At 35.6% G+C, this 18,091-nt stretch overlaps 1 protein-coding gene across 1 annotated transcript in view; it reads right to left on the bottom strand.

Moving 5' to 3' along the window:
- Positions 1-1,670: 1,670 nt before the first annotated feature.
- The window catches only part of LOC135681906 (uncharacterized), a 31,169-nt gene continuing 14,748 nt past the window's right edge, over positions 1,671-18,091 (bottom strand). Inside the window, exons 29-65 of the mRNA XM_065196552.2 lie at positions 17,650-17,703; positions 17,321-17,365; positions 17,025-17,069; positions 16,760-16,813; positions 16,258-16,311; positions 15,955-16,008; positions 15,348-15,401; positions 14,907-14,960; positions 14,374-14,427; positions 14,002-14,055; positions 13,605-13,658; positions 13,308-13,361; positions 12,812-12,865; positions 12,018-12,071; positions 11,485-11,592; positions 10,997-11,050; positions 10,795-10,848; positions 10,154-10,207; positions 9,907-9,960; positions 9,633-9,686; positions 9,078-9,131; positions 8,653-8,760; positions 8,179-8,232; positions 7,842-7,895; positions 7,637-7,690; positions 7,377-7,430; positions 6,687-6,740; positions 6,384-6,419; positions 6,058-6,075; positions 5,700-5,717; positions 4,971-4,997; positions 4,396-4,419; positions 3,553-3,871; positions 2,970-3,079; positions 2,705-2,785; positions 2,363-2,510; positions 1,671-2,062 (exon numbers count right to left, since the gene is read on the bottom strand). Of these exons, the coding sequence (XP_065052624.1) occupies positions 1,842-2,062; positions 2,363-2,510; positions 2,705-2,785; positions 2,970-3,079; positions 3,553-3,871; positions 4,396-4,419; positions 4,971-4,997; positions 5,700-5,717; positions 6,058-6,075; positions 6,384-6,419; positions 6,687-6,740; positions 7,377-7,430; positions 7,637-7,690; positions 7,842-7,895; positions 8,179-8,232; positions 8,653-8,760; positions 9,078-9,131; positions 9,633-9,686; positions 9,907-9,960; positions 10,154-10,207; positions 10,795-10,848; positions 10,997-11,050; positions 11,485-11,592; positions 12,018-12,071; positions 12,812-12,865; positions 13,308-13,361; positions 13,605-13,658; positions 14,002-14,055; positions 14,374-14,427; positions 14,907-14,960; positions 15,348-15,401; positions 15,955-16,008; positions 16,258-16,311; positions 16,760-16,813; positions 17,025-17,069; positions 17,321-17,365; positions 17,650-17,703 (2,550 nt within the window). The 3' untranslated portion in view covers positions 1,671-1,841. The remainder of the gene's footprint in view (positions 2,063-2,362; positions 2,511-2,704; positions 2,786-2,969; positions 3,080-3,552; positions 3,872-4,395; positions 4,420-4,970; positions 4,998-5,699; positions 5,718-6,057; positions 6,076-6,383; positions 6,420-6,686; positions 6,741-7,376; positions 7,431-7,636; positions 7,691-7,841; positions 7,896-8,178; positions 8,233-8,652; positions 8,761-9,077; positions 9,132-9,632; positions 9,687-9,906; positions 9,961-10,153; positions 10,208-10,794; positions 10,849-10,996; positions 11,051-11,484; positions 11,593-12,017; positions 12,072-12,811; positions 12,866-13,307; positions 13,362-13,604; positions 13,659-14,001; positions 14,056-14,373; positions 14,428-14,906; positions 14,961-15,347; positions 15,402-15,954; positions 16,009-16,257; positions 16,312-16,759; positions 16,814-17,024; positions 17,070-17,320; positions 17,366-17,649; positions 17,704-18,091) is intronic.

Genomic DNA, 18,091 nt, shown 5'->3' with positions numbered 1-18,091 from the left:
AGGCAATTTGTTAATTTGGCCTTTTTATTTGCATTTGGGCCTAGGTTTGTCCGACCCGTCTGGCAACCCTGCTACAACCTTGACATTTTTAACAAACTACTGAAACTTTGACACTTTTCAACAGGGTTTGGCAGCATCCAATGAACAGAGTTTTGTGAGAACAAGATTGATTTGAAAATTGAAAGGACAAAAAAAGCTGATTACAAGGATAGGTTTCTCGATGCTAAAGGGCTCGTTTTGATTTTTTGAATGATATTGAGGGAAGTAGTTTTCATTTTGTCTCAGAGATCCCCATTTATTATAACCAATGGAATTTAAGTAACCAATTAAGACATGTTTTGAATCGGTTTTGTTGTTGAAGCCTCCACCACAAAAACAGAAAAGGCCATGCAGATGTACGAAATGCCATAAGGAGTGGTCAGGAGAAATGCCTCTCTATTCGGAGCCTTGCAAACAAAATATGGTACTTGCACACAAGAGGTTTTACCTGAGCTAATGATGAACTAGACTTATTTTAAAACAGAAATATCGGTACAACTTTTCGCTAGGGTGGAACGGATGCGGCATTCAGCAAAGATAGTGTTTTATAACATTTATCTCAGAGAAGGTATATTCAAGACAAAATATTGATTCTTTATCAAACTTCTTCCTGCTTAAATTCAATAAAATATTGATTAGAACCAGGAGTAGTCAACGTAACACATAAAAATCGAAAACTTGAAGGAAAGCTGGGAATATAAATGATAATTAAATGAATTTAATCAGAGTTTATTTCATGAGGGGCTTTTGAGCTTTAACTAATTTGCTTCAGATTGCTACTATTTCCAATTCGTTATGGTCTATTTTGCCACGCTCTCTCGCTTATTTTCTACCTGCTCTACTAGTTTATGGGCAAGGCGGGGTCAGCCTCCAGAGGATTCGATTTGTAAAACTTGAGTAAAATGTGTGTTTCGTGGCTTTTTCTATTCCCTCGGTTAATCTAGGGGTTTTGCAGGTTTTAGCATAGCCTGGGTCACTCCTTGCTTGGTGAAGACTCATTACAGTCAGGCTGTTTTATTTTTCCACCCTCCCTTATTTTGTTTCTTTTTGGAAATGCCTTTTCAGTATAGCTTTGCGAGTGAGTTTCTTTTACACGGCATCGGTAAAACCTCTCATACCTTTAGGCATCTTTTTGTTGCTTAGCGTTTTTTTTATGCCATACGGTAAGACTGGTGCATCGGCTATTAGTGGGGAAAAGGCATTTCCTGTCCATTCTCTCCCAGTTATCAATCAGATTTGGGAATTATTGTAGCCCCTTTCTGTTACAATTACAAAAACTTTTACAAAACTTCCCCCAGTAACCCCTTTCTGTTAAAGATTTATGGTAAATTGAGCGATCTGCGCCGATGCACAGACAGTCCAACTCGCTCTCGATGTGACAACGTAGCATCATGAATGACTTTATAATGTTTATGGCAGTTTTTCTGAGGGAGCTTTATGCTCTTTATTTTGTATTGGTATTTAATTTCCGAGTCAGTAAATTAAATGTTCTTTCACGTCAATTTAGGTTTGAGCCTCTTACATAACAGACAAGTTGCAGGAAAACAGGAAAGTTCACAAATTTAAAGAACCTAAGCTCCGGAATTCTAGAAGTTCTATTTGGCAGAAAACACTGAAACAAATAAGCAAGATTTTCCCCATTTTTTTTAATTACTATAAGCGCGCGCATGGGAGGACCATAAAATACAGTGGATGGGGTCTACGATAGCAATACAAAATACTAATTGATAATTACTATGCATCAACAATATTAACCGAGTAAAATTCAATAGGAATGGTAAAATAAAAGTCCAGCAAACTTCTTACACAAAACATACTGGTCCGACTTCTAGACCGAAGCTGGATTCCTTGCCAACAGCATCAGCAGGGGCGAAGTCTTTAATTGGTAGGTTGATGAATTTTCTTGCCTCAAATCTGAAGACAGATTTCATCCATTGGTTTTCCCTGGTTTGGCAACCATCTACGATCTTTCGTGGCTGGAATCTAACTGGCTCCTTGATACCAAAGTCCTTATTCTGCATTCCTGTTAAGATTAGAAGAGGGGCATAAGCAAGGTGATTCTCTAAGCTTAAATATTCCAGAAAGGACGGCGTTCCAACAGCTGGAACTGTAAGGAAGTTCTTTGAAATAATTCATGTACATATACTGCATTTTAATTATGTCATCAACTTTGCATATTTGCACATCGTTTTAAGGGTTTTCTTTTTAACCATTTTAGCAGTGTTATGAACTGGGATGAATGGGGAGCTAAAAAAAGGTTCTCCAACATCCATTGGGATAGTGAACAATTAAAAGTAGCGGAGCACGAAAACACAAAACGCACCCTTGAATTTGAGAGATTTGTCGTGGTTGGCATTGCTTCTGTCGAACCATGCAACTGAGTTCTTGCAGTGATAAGTGACCTCTTGGTATGCAGCCTTGCTCAGATGACCAAGGTAGTCCAACTGCGAATCGTCAGCTTTGTATTCAATCTGCGGATGAAAACCGGGATATGTTGAAAATAATCTATCGATTTAATATGTATTTAAAAAAGCTCTTATCAGCTGCTATATTTTGAGATGCTTTTTACCCACTTCCTAATGCTATCAACAGTTTTCTGTTCCCGAGTTTCTTTCCATTTTCAAGGTGACTTTAAAAACAAAAGCAGTTTGCTAGGTTTTCTTACCTTTCCAAGCTCAAGATCTTCTCCGAACCATTTCTGTGCACTGGTTCTGATCTTCTTAGCCCAAGGAGCTTTCTGGACGGCCTAAAGCAGCAAGATAGTTTTAATGTAGAAGTGTATGCTGTACAAAGAATTCAATGTTCCGAAGCATGTATGATAACGAGCACGACTGCATTGATGCATTTATTAAGTCAGTTGAAAAGAGCAACAACACACGATAATCAACATCAATTTTATGAAAAAGAACAAAGAGATTTTATGATCTCACCATTCCACCAGCTGGTGAAACACATGTGGCGATTTCGGTTTCTGTGATGTTGCAGTAGACTCTGATTGCGTCGCTCTTGCAACCCATGTTGGGATCCACCCAGTAGTATCCTGTGCGGGATAATGGTTTTGATTTAACAACTGATAGTGAGATTCACATTGTTTCGAAGTCTCAAAACATTTTTACTTCGTTTGTTCGGCATTTTGAAAATTAGAAATTAAAGCATGCATAAATGGTTCTGCCGAACAGTGCGACTGCTCATGAGCAAGAACAGCCTTTTGGTGTAAGGATAAAATGGGCCTAAAGAGGAGTTATTTATGAAAAGTAAAAATTTGGCCAAAAAAGTCTAATTGTCCAATATTGATAGGATATTCTCTCTATGGCATTAACTTTGCAACGTTGTAGCTGTGGTTTTCATATTTGGACAGCAGTTAGAGTAGTTGCAAACTTGGCAAATCAATCACTCGAAGCTTGCAATGGCGTAAGGGAAATCAGATTAAAGATGCCACGTTACTGTTGTGCTTGATATCAGGGCAGAAATCGTAAAGGTAGCTAAAAAAACTAAGCTAGTTAAACATCATACCGCTCTTGGATGTGGGATGGAAGGCAAAGAGGTCTCTGCAAGTTCTGGCTGGGTATTCCATTGATCCGTCGGGTTTCTCGACTTTTTCGACCAACTGTTGGATCTTTGCCAATTTGCCGACAAACTTGTTATTCAGCTTATCTAATATCTCTGGGGTGGGCTTGCTCTTCTTGTCGCTTGAATAGTATCTGTAGAATTGGAGGAAGGGGTTTCTGACGGGTAGACCTTCTCGGTCTCCTTCTCCCTCTCCTTCCTCGCCTTCGCCCTCGTAAGGTCCTTTAAGATTACCTTCTCCAATATGACCGCCAGCCCATGGAGCCTAAAAAAAATCAAAATTCATTTGAGTTTTCGAAATAAAAAGATCGAAAAGTACTTTATGACATGGTTGAAACAAAAATATCAATATTTGAGCGTTGATCATTTCGACATAATTCTTTTCTCAACAATCACACGAAGAATTCTGCAGAAGTATAAGAAAAACTATACTGTAGGTTTATCCCGAAAACCAGGAATTACAATAAAGGAAAACGAAAGAAAAAAATATATATATGCAGACGTACAAAAAACTGACAGCAAGCAATAATGGATAACAAAAAAAATTGGGCAAATAATCTTGACCAAGTACTAGGGCAAAGGGCACCAACCCTGCAGATCTGGCAGATTTCATTAGAAATTCGGAGGATATACTCTACTGCTGGAAATTCTGTTTCAAAGAACGACCCTGGACAAATAAAATGAGACACATCCCAGCACAGCAAAAGTTTTGATTCCTCTACTGCCAAATGGGAATATGTCGTAACTTTTTAAACCAAAATATTTAAGAAGTAAAAGGTCCTTGCTTACCTGGAAGCTAGCACCTGGTTGTCCCTAAAACAAATTAAAAAATGATTAAGCATTGAGAGATGTTATGGAAAAGGCCTTGAATAAACTAATAACGATGTCACTAGTCGAAGGCCTAAAACAACAACCTTAGGAACCTTGACTCTAATGAGTCCTTGAGAGCTGAGTCTATGCTCTTTGCAGTAAACTCAATAATACCTTAATACTACTACAATACTACTACGCAACTATATATGATTGCCAATAACAACTGCTTTCAACGTGTCAATGAATCAACAAATGAGAATAATAATCATTTTAATAACAAATCACTTTTGCTGCCCGAAGTTCATTGGCTGGCATTGACATAGTAGCAAGGACAGTACAAAAATTCACAGAATAAATCACAAATAGTTGGAACGATGATTTCCTTTGTTGCAGAATAACATATCAACTAAGTCTTATATAACTCAGAGGAGCGAAGCTTGTCGAGCTTGTCAACTTCGACACACGCTAGGACCAATGTTTACTAAAATAATTGTTTAATTATTTAAAAAGCAAGTGAGTTCTTGTATATACCAGCATAGAAATGTACTTACTGGAGTTCCTGGTGGTCCTGGTGGTCCCTGATAAAATGAAAGCAAAACAGATGTAAGCAACGAAATGAAAACCATAAATTGCATACTAGATACGCAGTAAAACAAAGCGCAAAAGCAATTCAAACGACATGTTGCCTGGCGTTCAACAGCCAACTACCAAAAAAAGTTCTCAGCGATTGAAGTTTAATTGAACAGCGTCCCTATCTACCGTGTACGTACTTCTGCATGTTTGAAGGTAGCATTGAAAATACAGCATACTTAAGTACTTTTCAAACGACTCTCCTCAGAGTATTAACGTTTAATGTAAGCAGACCGTTATATTTAATAGTTAAATTGTCTGGGATACCAGAGGCATATTTGGCGATTTTTGTGTGTATGCCAAGATTTTATTTAGTGTAATAGCCACATAGAAACCTCAGGTGCAGGTCTTAACGCAAAGACTGTAGTTAGAGCAGAAATGGAAAAATTGCTGTAGCTGTTCCTATCAAGGCTTGGATGCAACGGCCTGTGGCCTAATGCACTCCCTTTACATACATAGATCGTCACAAAATTCATTCGGGCGAGGTTGAGCCACTTTACAAAATCATAAGTTCAAATATTTGCAGATCGGCAAATGAAAAGAAAACTGCCAAAAGACACAATTGCCTATATAAATTAAGATTGCAAAGCCATGGCAACTGACTCAAAAAGAAGGATCGTAGATAGTAACAACTTAAAAAATAAACTTACACTTTGTCCATCTTTGCCCTGAAAGATAAATTGGATTATGAATGAGAAAAATTGTTTTATAGAAAATTACCATAGAAAAAAGAGAGCAAGCCAGAGGCGAATAGATTTTTAACAAGTTGTTTCACATATCAGCAAAATTGGTCAACGCTGACAAATTCCATTAAAGGTATTAAACATTCACAAGTAATAAAAATGTGTATAATTGTTGAAAGGTTTAAAAACAATCAAAGAAAAGAATAACCAAAAGTTGGCAAATTGACCATTGCTTTTAGGAATTGATGACCCTTTAAAATGTAATATCTTTGGTTTATAGACAATCAATAGAACATAAGGTATTGTTAAATAAAAAAGTACTTACTGGGTAGCCTTTTGGGCCCTGTAAAGAAGATAATGAAAACAATTATTATTATTGCATATCTTAACTTTTAAATATCTCAAGATGATATACAAAAAATTGACATAAGTTTACGTGGAAAATCCTATGAAAATTAAATGGAGCTTCTTACTTTTTTTGAAGAAGAAGTGTCTTTCAGCAAAAGCACGCTAATGATACAAATGAACAAGATAGTTTTCAAATATCTTGCACCTTCCCTAATCGTTTTATTTATTATAATGACGCCTTATTGCACTCAAGTTAAGTAGTTACTACTTATCAAAGTGAAAAACATATGACAAAAGACTTACCCTAGGTCCTCGAACACCCTTTTGTCCTGGAGCTCCCTAGAAGACAAAAAAGGTTTAGAAGCAATAGAGAAAAAATTAGCCTTGAATCATTCTTAGTTCTTAATTCAGCCTTAAACAAAGAGAAATGCATTTTGCAGTTTTTAAAGCTTACGCGGAAGATGAAGAACTTCAACAGAAGGAAAATATCTCCAAAAGGCAAGCTGTAATTGGCAAAAAATACATAAAACGATATTAAACTAAATAAAGGACTTTAAACAATAAAAGACCTTAGATATAATACCAAGCAGGACAAAGATTACTTACCATTGGTCCTGGGATACCGTTTTGACCACGTGGGCCTGGTTCTCCATCTGGACCCTAGATATGGAAACAATTTACAACTGAAATACTGAAGTTTGTTGGGAATTATTGATGCGAGCAGCGATTGCAAAAAATTCATTTTCATAATAGATGGGACAGAATAGTTAAGAAGGTATATATTTAGAATGAAACACAAAAATCATTAAATAGGTAAAATGCATAAAGACTTCACGAACAATAAATAGTTCAAATCTACGTAATTCAGAGTAAAACAAATATGAGAGATCAAGATAATTTTGATGTCAACAGTGGTGATGACCCGAAAACTTTTTCGGATGAAAGAAAGAGAGCAATGTCAAATTGGATTGGGATGGCATTCAGTTGGAAGAGGCCCGCAAACTTGAGCAGCGCCGAGCTATGTTCAGATGTGCTGTTAGTAGAAGGTGACGTAAAATTGCAATTTATTGCTCAGGCTCAAATGTATAATATGGATTTTCAGAAATATAACAATAATCAATAAATTGGCTCAAGAAATAATACATTAGCAACATCAAGCAATTGGCTACAGGAAGATTTAGACAAAGACACTAAAGCATAGAAACTGAAGCACAGAAAGTTAAATACAGACATAGAAGCACAGAAATTAACAGACGAAGGATAACAACAAAAATTAAATGCTGAAAGAGAGCTTACGGGTCCTGGCCTGTCTCCTGGCTTTCCTTTGAATCCTTGGATTCCACGAGAGCCCTTAAATCAAAATTACAAATTTAAAGAAAGCGACTATGATATCTACTTAAAAATATATGCTTACATTTCAAGTTTTGTACAAATATTTGAACAGATTTTTGAAAAGATTTGAATAAAGAAAGGGATCAACCAATGCTTTTCTCGTGAGAGGAACTTTTTGAAAAACCATGGAAATGCAACTTGAAGTAGAGTAAATCCAACAATACCTTTGGTCCTTTGATTCCCTTCTCTCCCTTGAAACCCATGTAGCCAATATCTCCCTAAAAATGAATAATGAGTTTAATATTTTCGCAAAAATCGGCCAGAGATTATCAAGTTTCAGCAGTGATGTCAAAAATGAAAAGAAATCTTGTGCCTAAAATACACAAATGCACATTTTGTTACGAAATATTCCCAAATGAATTCAGTTACCTTGGCTCCAGCTGGTCCATCATCTCCTCTTTCTCCTGGTTCACCACGCTCTCCCTTAAAAATGATTAAATGCATTAATAAAAAGACCAATACTAAAATGTAGTCGTGAACAAGCTAGTATTATGTACAGTTTATTTTCTATCAGCTTCGGAATAGTCCTCTAGCTTTTGTTTGAAAACAAATTAGTATTTCGTTACAAAGTAATGGCTAACTCCTGAAAGCCATGTTCTTTCTACCATTTATAGTCTTATTTTTCTGAAAAAAATAGCCTATCGCTCGTGACGTAAGCAACCGCTTGGTAAAAATGTTTAAAGCAGCATGGTAGATTAGTTCTTACAGCAACTCCGTAGGTTCCTTTTGGTCCTTGGGCTCCATTCTCTCCTGATTTTCCCTAAAAAACAAGTAAGTTCATAGGTGAAAAGATTATAAGGGTAGTTCATGAACACTGGCACTGCAGCTTAAGAGATACTTCACTTTACGCTAACCGCTCGGTAAGGAATGATACACAATATTCTATAGGTCATCTGTCAAGCACATCGTTGATTGTAAAAGCAACAGCACTGGGAAAAGTTTAGATGCCTTCCACGATTTCTAGTTATTGAATGAAATATATAGAAGCACAAAAGAACGTAATGAGGCTTGTTAGGCTCTCAGCTTGATTCTACGAATGTTCTTCAATGAAACAACTATTAGATATAAAACTCAAAAACAGTATACAGCAGCTCGTATTGGGCATCACTAACATCTTATCGCAACAACAAGAGTAGCTTTATACAGTTTTACTACAGGTGCACTGAGCCTAAACGCATACCTGATCTCCTTTCTTTCCTTGTTTACCCTGTGGTCCTGGAGCTCCTGGTGCTCCTGGCTTTCCAGAGACACCTTTGCTTCCAGCGGGGCCTTGAGGTCCTTGTGATCCCTTAGGGAGGAATAGAGTATAACTTGTGAGAAAAGGTTATTTCATTCTCCCTGAACATATTATAAATCACGACAATAGCTTAACAACGAATACGAAATCAGAAGCTTCAGGTTTCGACAAAATTTTCGTGATATGAATATTATGAGATAATGCATATGTGATAATTAATATTATCCAAAGTTGCCTCAACGTTTTCAAAAAAAGAATATATACACATTAGGATCACCATAGAAAGATTGGAACATCGCCGGCTCAAGATTAAGAAAGAAAGACACAAAACTCCCTTCAAGACAGTTACTTCATAATTATAAACTAACCTTATCTCCACGTGGTCCTGATTGACCTGGGTTTCCATTTCTTCCTGGAGCGCCCTGGAAATTTGGCAAAAATAGATAATCCAAGAGGCCTACTGCCAGTAAATCAGTATAACTGACAAAATTTAGGTAAACAACTTTAACAGTACAAAATTCAGGTGATAGAGCGCATGTTAATTAGCAAAGCCTAAGAGCCATAGTTGACATAAAACACCTAAATTTATGCTAGCATACAAACATGAAAATATATGAGGAAATTGGTGAAATGACGCCATAATCAACTTGGGTCTAAATCACCAACGCTAGCCAACTCAATTCAATTCAATTCACTTTCATTCAATTCAATTGGTACTCGATCTTGATTTAGTCAAGTTCAAAAACTGTGGTTTCAGTAGTGTTGAGGGTATGAGCTCCTTAATGCTCAAAATGTTTGACATGAAAAACCATGGTATACATATATAACTAATGTTAATTTGCAATGCTGTAGAAATCAAAATCTGCAACCTGAGTAGCAGAAAGCTGAAACAGAATTTTTGATAAAAATAGATTTTGACATACATCACGTCCGGGCTTTCCACGGGGTCCCTTATCTCCTTGTGGTCCAGTTGGTCCCTACAGAAAAGAAAACTTTCGCTACACACGGTCAAAAAAACCATGAAACATGTGAAAAACTACATACATATACACCATGCAAATATTTCCTCAAAGATGAAGAATCTTTGGAGATCTAACAAGGCAGCAGAGGTCTTTGCTAGAGAATCCTTAATATGTTTATTCAAAAAGAGTATATCAACTTCACAGAAATGATTTGAGAAGACAATAGCCAACAAACCTCATCTCCTTGCTCGCCATCTTCACCATCACGTCCATCTAAGCCATCATCTCCCTGTTCAAATAACAAGCACACATTGTTTATGTAAGCATCAGCTAAGTGTTGGGCAATTTTATTTTTTGAAAAAGGTTGAATTACAGGAACAAACATACCATAGTAATTTGACGAGGTCTTATGATTTTGATGAATTATATGGAATATAGTGAGTAGTTTCTGATACAAATCGAATTTTTTCTAACGAACATACCTTTGGTCCTCTTGCTCCAGGGGGTCCACGCATACCGGGAAGTCCAGCCAAACCCTAAAATTAAATATTCAATAAATTATGCTTCGCTGATGAGTTGCTTTTGTTTCATTGATGCAACTATTTTCCTACGCTTGGTTGAACAGAGGTAGCCATGATATCTTTAGTATTTCATCCTTGATTTCTTAGTTGAACATCTTGGTTGATCATCTTAGTTGAACTGTCCTTACAAGTGATTTAAATACATTTTAAATTAAGATATACATTTATAAGAATCATTTTAATTAAGATATATTACAATTTCATATATATATATATATATATATATATAAGAAACTATATACATATATACCTATACCTATATACAGTTGAATCCCACTTAGAGTTAGTCGTACTGCAGAAAGCTATGACCTTCAGTAAAACCTATTGGAGTTTTTCTACCGTACTCAAGTCAAAAAGTTCGCATAAGTCGTAACCCAGAAAAGTCGGACATTCTCTCAGTCGAATATTTCCTTACCTATCAGATCTGACTTAACAGAACTCAGATGCACATGTAAGAAACACTCATTGTCAGACAGTCAACAAAATAACTTTACACGTTATGAAGGCATAAATGAGATGTCAAAATTGTTTTGTGAACTTACCATTTTTCCTGGTCGACCTGGAGATCCACGTGGTCCAACAGGTCCTCTTGGTCCCTAATTGAAAATGATAAAGTTTATATAAAAGGAACTTGCCAATGATGCAAACGGTGAAAGTCTGTAATAGTGTTGATGATTTAATAGAAGAGTTTAATGAAATGACAAAATTAGAAATGAATAGAAATGCAAACAATATTTCACTTACTCTTCGTCCATCTTTCCCGTCGTTGCCATCAAGCCCATTGGCACCATCAAGACCCTGAAATAAACATTTGTTTATCTCAGTTTCAATTTTATCTAGTAAATTTAAAGTAAAATTAGAAAAAAACAACGTGCTGCATAACTAAACAACTCCCTATTTATTTTTTGCATTCACAGGTCAGTCCCAAGAGCAGCAACCTGGTCAGAAACCAATATCATTGGTGCACATAGGCAAAGTATCTTTTAATGGCTCAATTCATATTTGTCGAACTAAAGATCATTTCAAATGTCAATCGCTCAAACAGATAGGAATAAAAAACAAATAATTATGTCAACGATTTCAATAAAGAATGGAGGACATTGATTCAAATTATGCGGCAGTTTTTGAAAACAGTTACTTAGCTTAATTATATATACTAATTTTCTCTTCTTCAACTGTGTTAGGATGCTGAGCAATTCACATAAAAAGCAAACATTAAAGCCAAGACTTACTGGTCTACCAGGAGAGCCTGCTTTTCCCTCGGGGCCTTGTATGCCCTTGTCACCTTTTGGTCCTTGTCGTCCATCTGGTCCTGGTGTGCCGGGGCTTCCTGCTGAACCCTACAGCGAAATCTCAGACATTGAAGCTTTTGCTGTTTCCAACAACATTTTGCTTACACTGCTTTCAACAATATGAATGGCTTCAAAAACAACCCCCCAGTGGATGAAATCAACAATGATGCTAATATCAAAATTTTTCAAATTTGAGGCATGATTGTCATAACTATCATCTAACGACTATGTGCCCGATTCTATCTTTCAAAGTAATTCTCTCTAAACTTAGACAACACTGTTACAACCAAATGAGTTACTTCCTTGCAATTAAGCATATACAAATTTTTCATTTATGATCATTGAAGACTTTTATAAACAATTAGAGCTCATGGCCTCCTTTCTAGAAATCATATCTTCAATTTGGTTGGCAGGAAGATTTCTAACTGGATTGTGATATAAAGTGCCACTTTTAAAAGAGCTAATTGTCTTACCATTGGTCCTTCAGCTCCTGGGGGTCCTGGTCGTCCTTGGGCTCCAGAGGCACCCTAAAGAAAAAGTTATCAATGATATTTTTTCCAAGCATATTGAATAACAACTTATTCCGAATATCGACAATTAAGATGAGCTAGTCGATATGTTTAGGTAAATCGTTGTGTCTTCTTTATGCAGCTTAAGTACTGTAAATTCTCTTTTTAGCCCACCTTTCAATTAAGCCCCCTCTCTTATTAGCCCCCTTTTCAGAAGGAAAAATTTAATTAGCCCCCCTCTCAATTTAGCCCTCCCCCAAATTTTCACTGATGCTGAAATAAGTAAACTTGACAAAAACAGAGAATTTCATTTTATTCATTGGTCGTTCAATTCTTCGCATCAAATTTAAATTCACACCATGACTCTAGAATTAACAATTATTGATGATAACGATGACAATATTATTGATATAGAAGGCTGGTTTGATGTTTTTTATTTTGCGAATAACAAAAAATTTTACCACTATAAATGGTTTTTTATTACAAAATATTTATTAAGCCCCCTCTCTTAATTTAGCCCCCTCTCTTATAAGCCCCCCTTGAAAGTGTTGAAAAAGAATAAGCCCCCGAGGGGCTAAAAAGAGAGTTTACGGTATGCAAAAAGCTTTTCAGAGTCTTTTCAGAACAAAGAATAAAATTGGCATAGTACTTTGCTCAACTTTAGTCCAAACAGGTCTTTACTCCCTTCGAAAATCCATTTTTACTTTAACAATGCTTTTGACTTAAAATCGCCAATCTTTTCTCTCCTTTCGACTTACCTGAACACCTGTCTTTCCACGTGATCCCTTCTCTCCTGATATTCCTGGTTGACCCTAGGATAGATTAAATAAGTGTGCTAAATGCAGTGGGTATATTCAGCAAAGAAAAATCAGACTATGGAGCTAGCTGAAGTCATGTACGTTTCCTGTTGATACATCTAAATAAATGCCCACCATCCTAACTGTGACAAGGGAAACAGCATGATAAACAGCCACATCAACTTCGAAATAAAGTTCTTTACATTAGTTACAGACTAAATTCGATCTTCCAGCAACTGGATTTTGACTTTTAAGTTTCCAGCATGTGTTTATCATTTTACTACCTTTTCTTCAATGATAACTTCACTTCTTTAGCGACAGGTATGGTGGTCCACTCAATGTAACAATGCGAATATATGTTGCTCGCCATAGGAATGCGTTCGAAGTATAATGAAATATTGCATTTTCGATTTAAGAGTTTGAAACATAATTTTTTTAACCAGAAAACTACACTTACAGCATTTCCGACGGATCCACTGCGTCCTGGGGCACCAGCAGGTCCTTTGTCTCCCTGTGTAAAAATTCACGAAATGATACCAAATTTCAGATATATACAACAAAAGAACAAACAAACTTATAAAAAAGTGTTGCTCGCCAATTTCCGTTAGAAAAAATGCTATGTAAAGCCACACCAATCAATATTTCAGACAATGTTATCAATATGGCATGCACAAAACTAGCATAGGTCCCAACAAACATGAAATCGGGTATTGCTTTCAAATTTCTATTAACAGAATCATAGATATGAAGTTACCTTTTGACCCTTGGCACCTGACTCTCCAAAAGCTCCTTTAGGTCCAGCTTTTCCCTATGCAAGAAGAGAGCTCTGTGTTAAGTAAATAATTCATATTATATTTGAATATTATATAATTAATAAATAATATAAGCAAGAAGAATTAAGCTACAATTTGGTATTCGTGTAGATTCATTAGTACTGATTGAAATTAAGCCTGCCTATAAACCAGAAACTACAGCAAAATCTACATACTTGAGTAGCAGACTGTTGATTTCAAGCAAGCAAATAACTGTCAAAGCGGATTAGAATTTGTATTTAAAAGAAAGCCTATCCGAAAATTTATATTTCACTAGCTTTGGTGCAGTAATAATTGAAAAACCTAAGATACGAAATTTATAAATAAAGTTGCTCTTACTGGTGGTCCTCGTGAGCCATGTTCTCCTGGAAGACCTGGATCTCCTGGAGGTCCCTAGAGAAAAATTAAATGCCTTTGAGCATATACGCTAAAAAAACTTTCAGAACAACTAGAAAAATTACAAGCAGAAAAGCAGAATCGAAATGAAAAAAGAACTGTATTATGTAAATGTAAATAATAACATATACTTAAGACACAACTTCAGCATGGTCAACTTTTAAATTTACCTTTCAGCATAACAAACATTCTAATGGAAATAGTTACACTTATATGCAAGTTAATACAATTACTAGATGTATATACATCGAAAAAGAGAAGACAATGAGAAAGTTTACGAGCTCTAGGCTCACTAGTATATTTTAAAGGCCTTACCTGTGGACCTTGGATTCCTGGGAAGCCATCTTGACCTGCTTTTCCAATTTCTCCCTATCATAGAATACAAATATGTTTATAGCACCTTTTTGCATTACATTTCTATATCGCAAAATTATTAACACTGGAAATCATGCAAATACGGTATCTATTTAAAAACGCTTATTTTGCAAATTATGAAAAAGTATTAAAACAAATTTTCAGTGAACAATTAAAGATGATAGCTACATCAGGATAGTGAAATTTAGTTTTTTATCAAAGCTACATGTACGGTTTGGATGGATAACCATTGTACGAGGGAATTATAATGCCAAAGAATATACATACGAAAAAATATACTGTCAAAAAAGACAACTGTTGAGGGGATAGAAGTTTAAATTTATCATCTTTAAAACAGGTTTCTATCACGGAATATGTCAAAGATTTTGTCTCTATTCACACTTCTTCCAACTTTGCATGCAATTTCAAGTTTCAAGTCAATAACTATAACTGAGATTATCTTCCTTGTGATGAACATTTTAAGCGATACTTACTGGTCGTCCAGCTTGGCCTGGCAGTCCTGGTTCTCCTGGTGAACCACGGCTACCCTAAATAGTAAAAAGAAATATGGAAGATTATACACCTGGCCTCAGGTAAAAAACTTTAAAAGTTAAAATACAAGTTTACGGCAAATTTCCACTTGGGCTGTGTAATCAAAACAGATATAAAAACAGTCCCCCACTTAAGACAAGATCTATGAAAATGAGATTGGAAGGAAATAAAAGCACCAAAATCAAGAAATTAATCTGGTTAGATAGCAGGTGTTCTCAGCAGAGACTTAAAATGGTGTAACCTATGGAGTGTTTGAATTACAGTCGAGAAACCGGTTTGTAAATTTATGCATACAGCACATGAATGTTTAAATCATGAAGCAATTTGACGGTGGAAATTATCTCAAGCCAAGCTAAGTCTGATCACAAAGATAGTCATTATACCCTTTCTCCGTCTCTGCCATCTCGTCCCATGTCTCCTGATGCACCTGTATCTCCCTAAAATAATAATGTTAAAATTACCCAAAATTCAACTGAACTTAAAATAAAAATATGATACTAGCGCATACAGCTCTGCCTTTAAAGCATCAAACACGATATAAAATTATTCTAATATATATATAGACCTAACAATAATGAATTGTACCATCTGAATAAAATGGGGAAAATCTGCCTTTTAGAAAAAAGTTTGCACCAGAAAAAATATTGAAAAGATTTCTTGTCCATTTTATTCTCCAATCTTATAGGACTTGCTAATCCAATTAGCCTATCAATGAAGACAAATTATTGCATATTTACACCCTCAAAAATGGGGTGAAAATGCAATTGGTGGGTACAAAAATGCATTTGGAGCAGGTAAAGTCAACAAAACATAGAATTTAATTAATCTTTGTAAACTTTCTAACATTAAGCTGTATGTCTAAAACTCGTTTCTGTATTCTGAAATAAAAGAAACTCTTACAGCTTCATGGAACTACAGTGGGTTTTAAAAAATCTCATAAACTGATTATTGAATATCTAGCGCAAATAAAATACCCCTGATTGTACTTACTTGATCTCCAGATTCACCATTTAGGCCTGGGCGTCCTCTTTCTCCTATTGGTCCCTTCAAAGAATAATATAAATGTTTAGGACATTTCATCATAATTTGAGGGCAGCTGTCTTGCTCTAGCTGTTAAAACTGGCTATTTTTTCAAATTTTGGTTTTAAGCAAAATCACAACTAACTGGTTAAATTACGATTTGCATACAGATGTGTAAAAGATTTTTACGTTAAATTTTACATTCTACAACAGCGAAATAATTCTTCCAAAATCATCACAAAAAACGAGCAAATCATTCAAATAAAGTCTCACCATTGGGCCTTGAGGTCCAGTGTCTCCACGAGGTCCTGCACTTCCTGGTGCACCCTAGCGGAAGAAAATTAAATTACTTAAGCGATTTTCATAATACTTTTAGTGTTTACTGGCTGTTAATTTAGAAAATCAGTGTTATGTCATTTCGTTTCGTTTGCACTGAAAGCATTTAATCTTTTATTGGGTTCAAGTTTAGTGATCCAATCGCCAAATGGAAGGTCTTTATTGGTTAATACTCAGGCAAAAACAACAAGTCCCTTCATACAGGTTAGAATTTGCCTTGGGAACAATTAGAATAATTAGAAAAAAGATTTTCTAACATTTTTAAAAATCTATTGTTCTTGAACTTTTGTTCTCTATGAAGCGTATGGTCTCTATACTGAGCTATGTTTTCTAAGTAGACCACAGATACACAATACAAAAGGTGAAATACAATGATAAATTTAAATTTTTCTTGGGTGCTCTTATTAGGCATATATCTAGCAAAACTTGATTTTCTTACCTTGGCACCGGCTTTTCCTCTGCTTCCTTTGCGTCCTACAGCTCCAGTTGGACCCTATTTAAATTGAAATTTGGAACATTAAGATTTCAGGTCTCATAACATTCAAGATTTTTTCGAGAAGGGCACTTCCATCTGCAATGTAATGGCAGACTTTTTAACTAGCCGTTATGATAACTGATTATTGATACAAAGTTACAATATTTTCAGTAACGAAATTAGAGTAAATGAAATCCAGTTCTCCGGAATGAGGAAATAATAAGCTTACATCTACTCCAGCAGCTCCTCTCTCTCCACGGAATCCACGTTCACCCTGGAAAAGAAATAGTGTCAGCTCAATACAACATCATAATAATCATTCTAATATTCATTTATACGTTTTTTCACAACATTTTAATACTCAGGACTTTAGGGAGATTGAAAAAACCTCAATTAAAACTGGGTATGGCATTAATGTTAAAATAAATTTAATCAGTGATCTGCACTACCAGTTGAACTCAGTAAAGAGAAACATCACTAATCTCACCAGTTGAACTCAGTAAAGAGAAACATCACTAATCTCACCTGTGATCCAATGCCGCCATCTTTTCCTGGCTGACCAGGTGCTCCCTAGAAAAGAAAAGAGTGCATCAGCATCAAGAATTCAAATTCTTTTATTTAGGGTTCTTTTCTTTTGCTTCTGTTGGAGCCGATCAAAAGTCAGCTTAAGGTCAATTATAAATTAACCAAGTCTCAATCGCAATATCTTTTGCCACACTGTTATTTTCAAAATACATTCACATAATTTTAAAGCAAAGGTTACGTGAAAAATTAAAAAAAATTAGAATTGACATCAACACTACAATTGAAAAAAAATCAGAGCAAAAGGAAACAGAAGTAGATTCTTAACATACTGATACTCCAGGCTTTCCTTGCCTTCCCTGTGGACCTGAAGATCCTGGTGGTCCCTAAGAGTGAAATGGTACAGTGGGATTAACTATTGGAGGGTGGGCATGATATAATGATATAACACAATCAAAAGCAACAGTCAAGAATTATGAATGCATGATATATCTTCGAACATATAAGGTATATATATTTAATAACCTTCAAGAACTAGAATCTGTTTTTGTTCATATAAATAAATACTTAAAAACTAAATTGTCAACATGTATATATATACTTAAATATCTAGATTTTCAAAATTTCTGCAATTGTAAAACAGTAGCCAATTAAATCAGCTGTGCAAAAATCCTTTGTAGAAATGGAGTGATAGCATGCTTTATGTGATATATACATAATAGAAACAGAACCCCTGCTTCTACTGAAAGTAACTTGCAACTTGACCCACAGATC

Source organism: Rhopilema esculentum, chromosome 16 (genome assembly GCF_057945365.1).
Source record: "Rhopilema esculentum isolate cy_ngs chromosome 16, ASM5794536v1, whole genome shotgun sequence".
Classification (NCBI taxonomy): domain Eukaryota; kingdom Metazoa; phylum Cnidaria; class Scyphozoa; order Rhizostomeae; family Rhizostomatidae; genus Rhopilema; species Rhopilema esculentum.
This window is presented reverse-complemented; position numbering and strand designations above follow the sequence as displayed.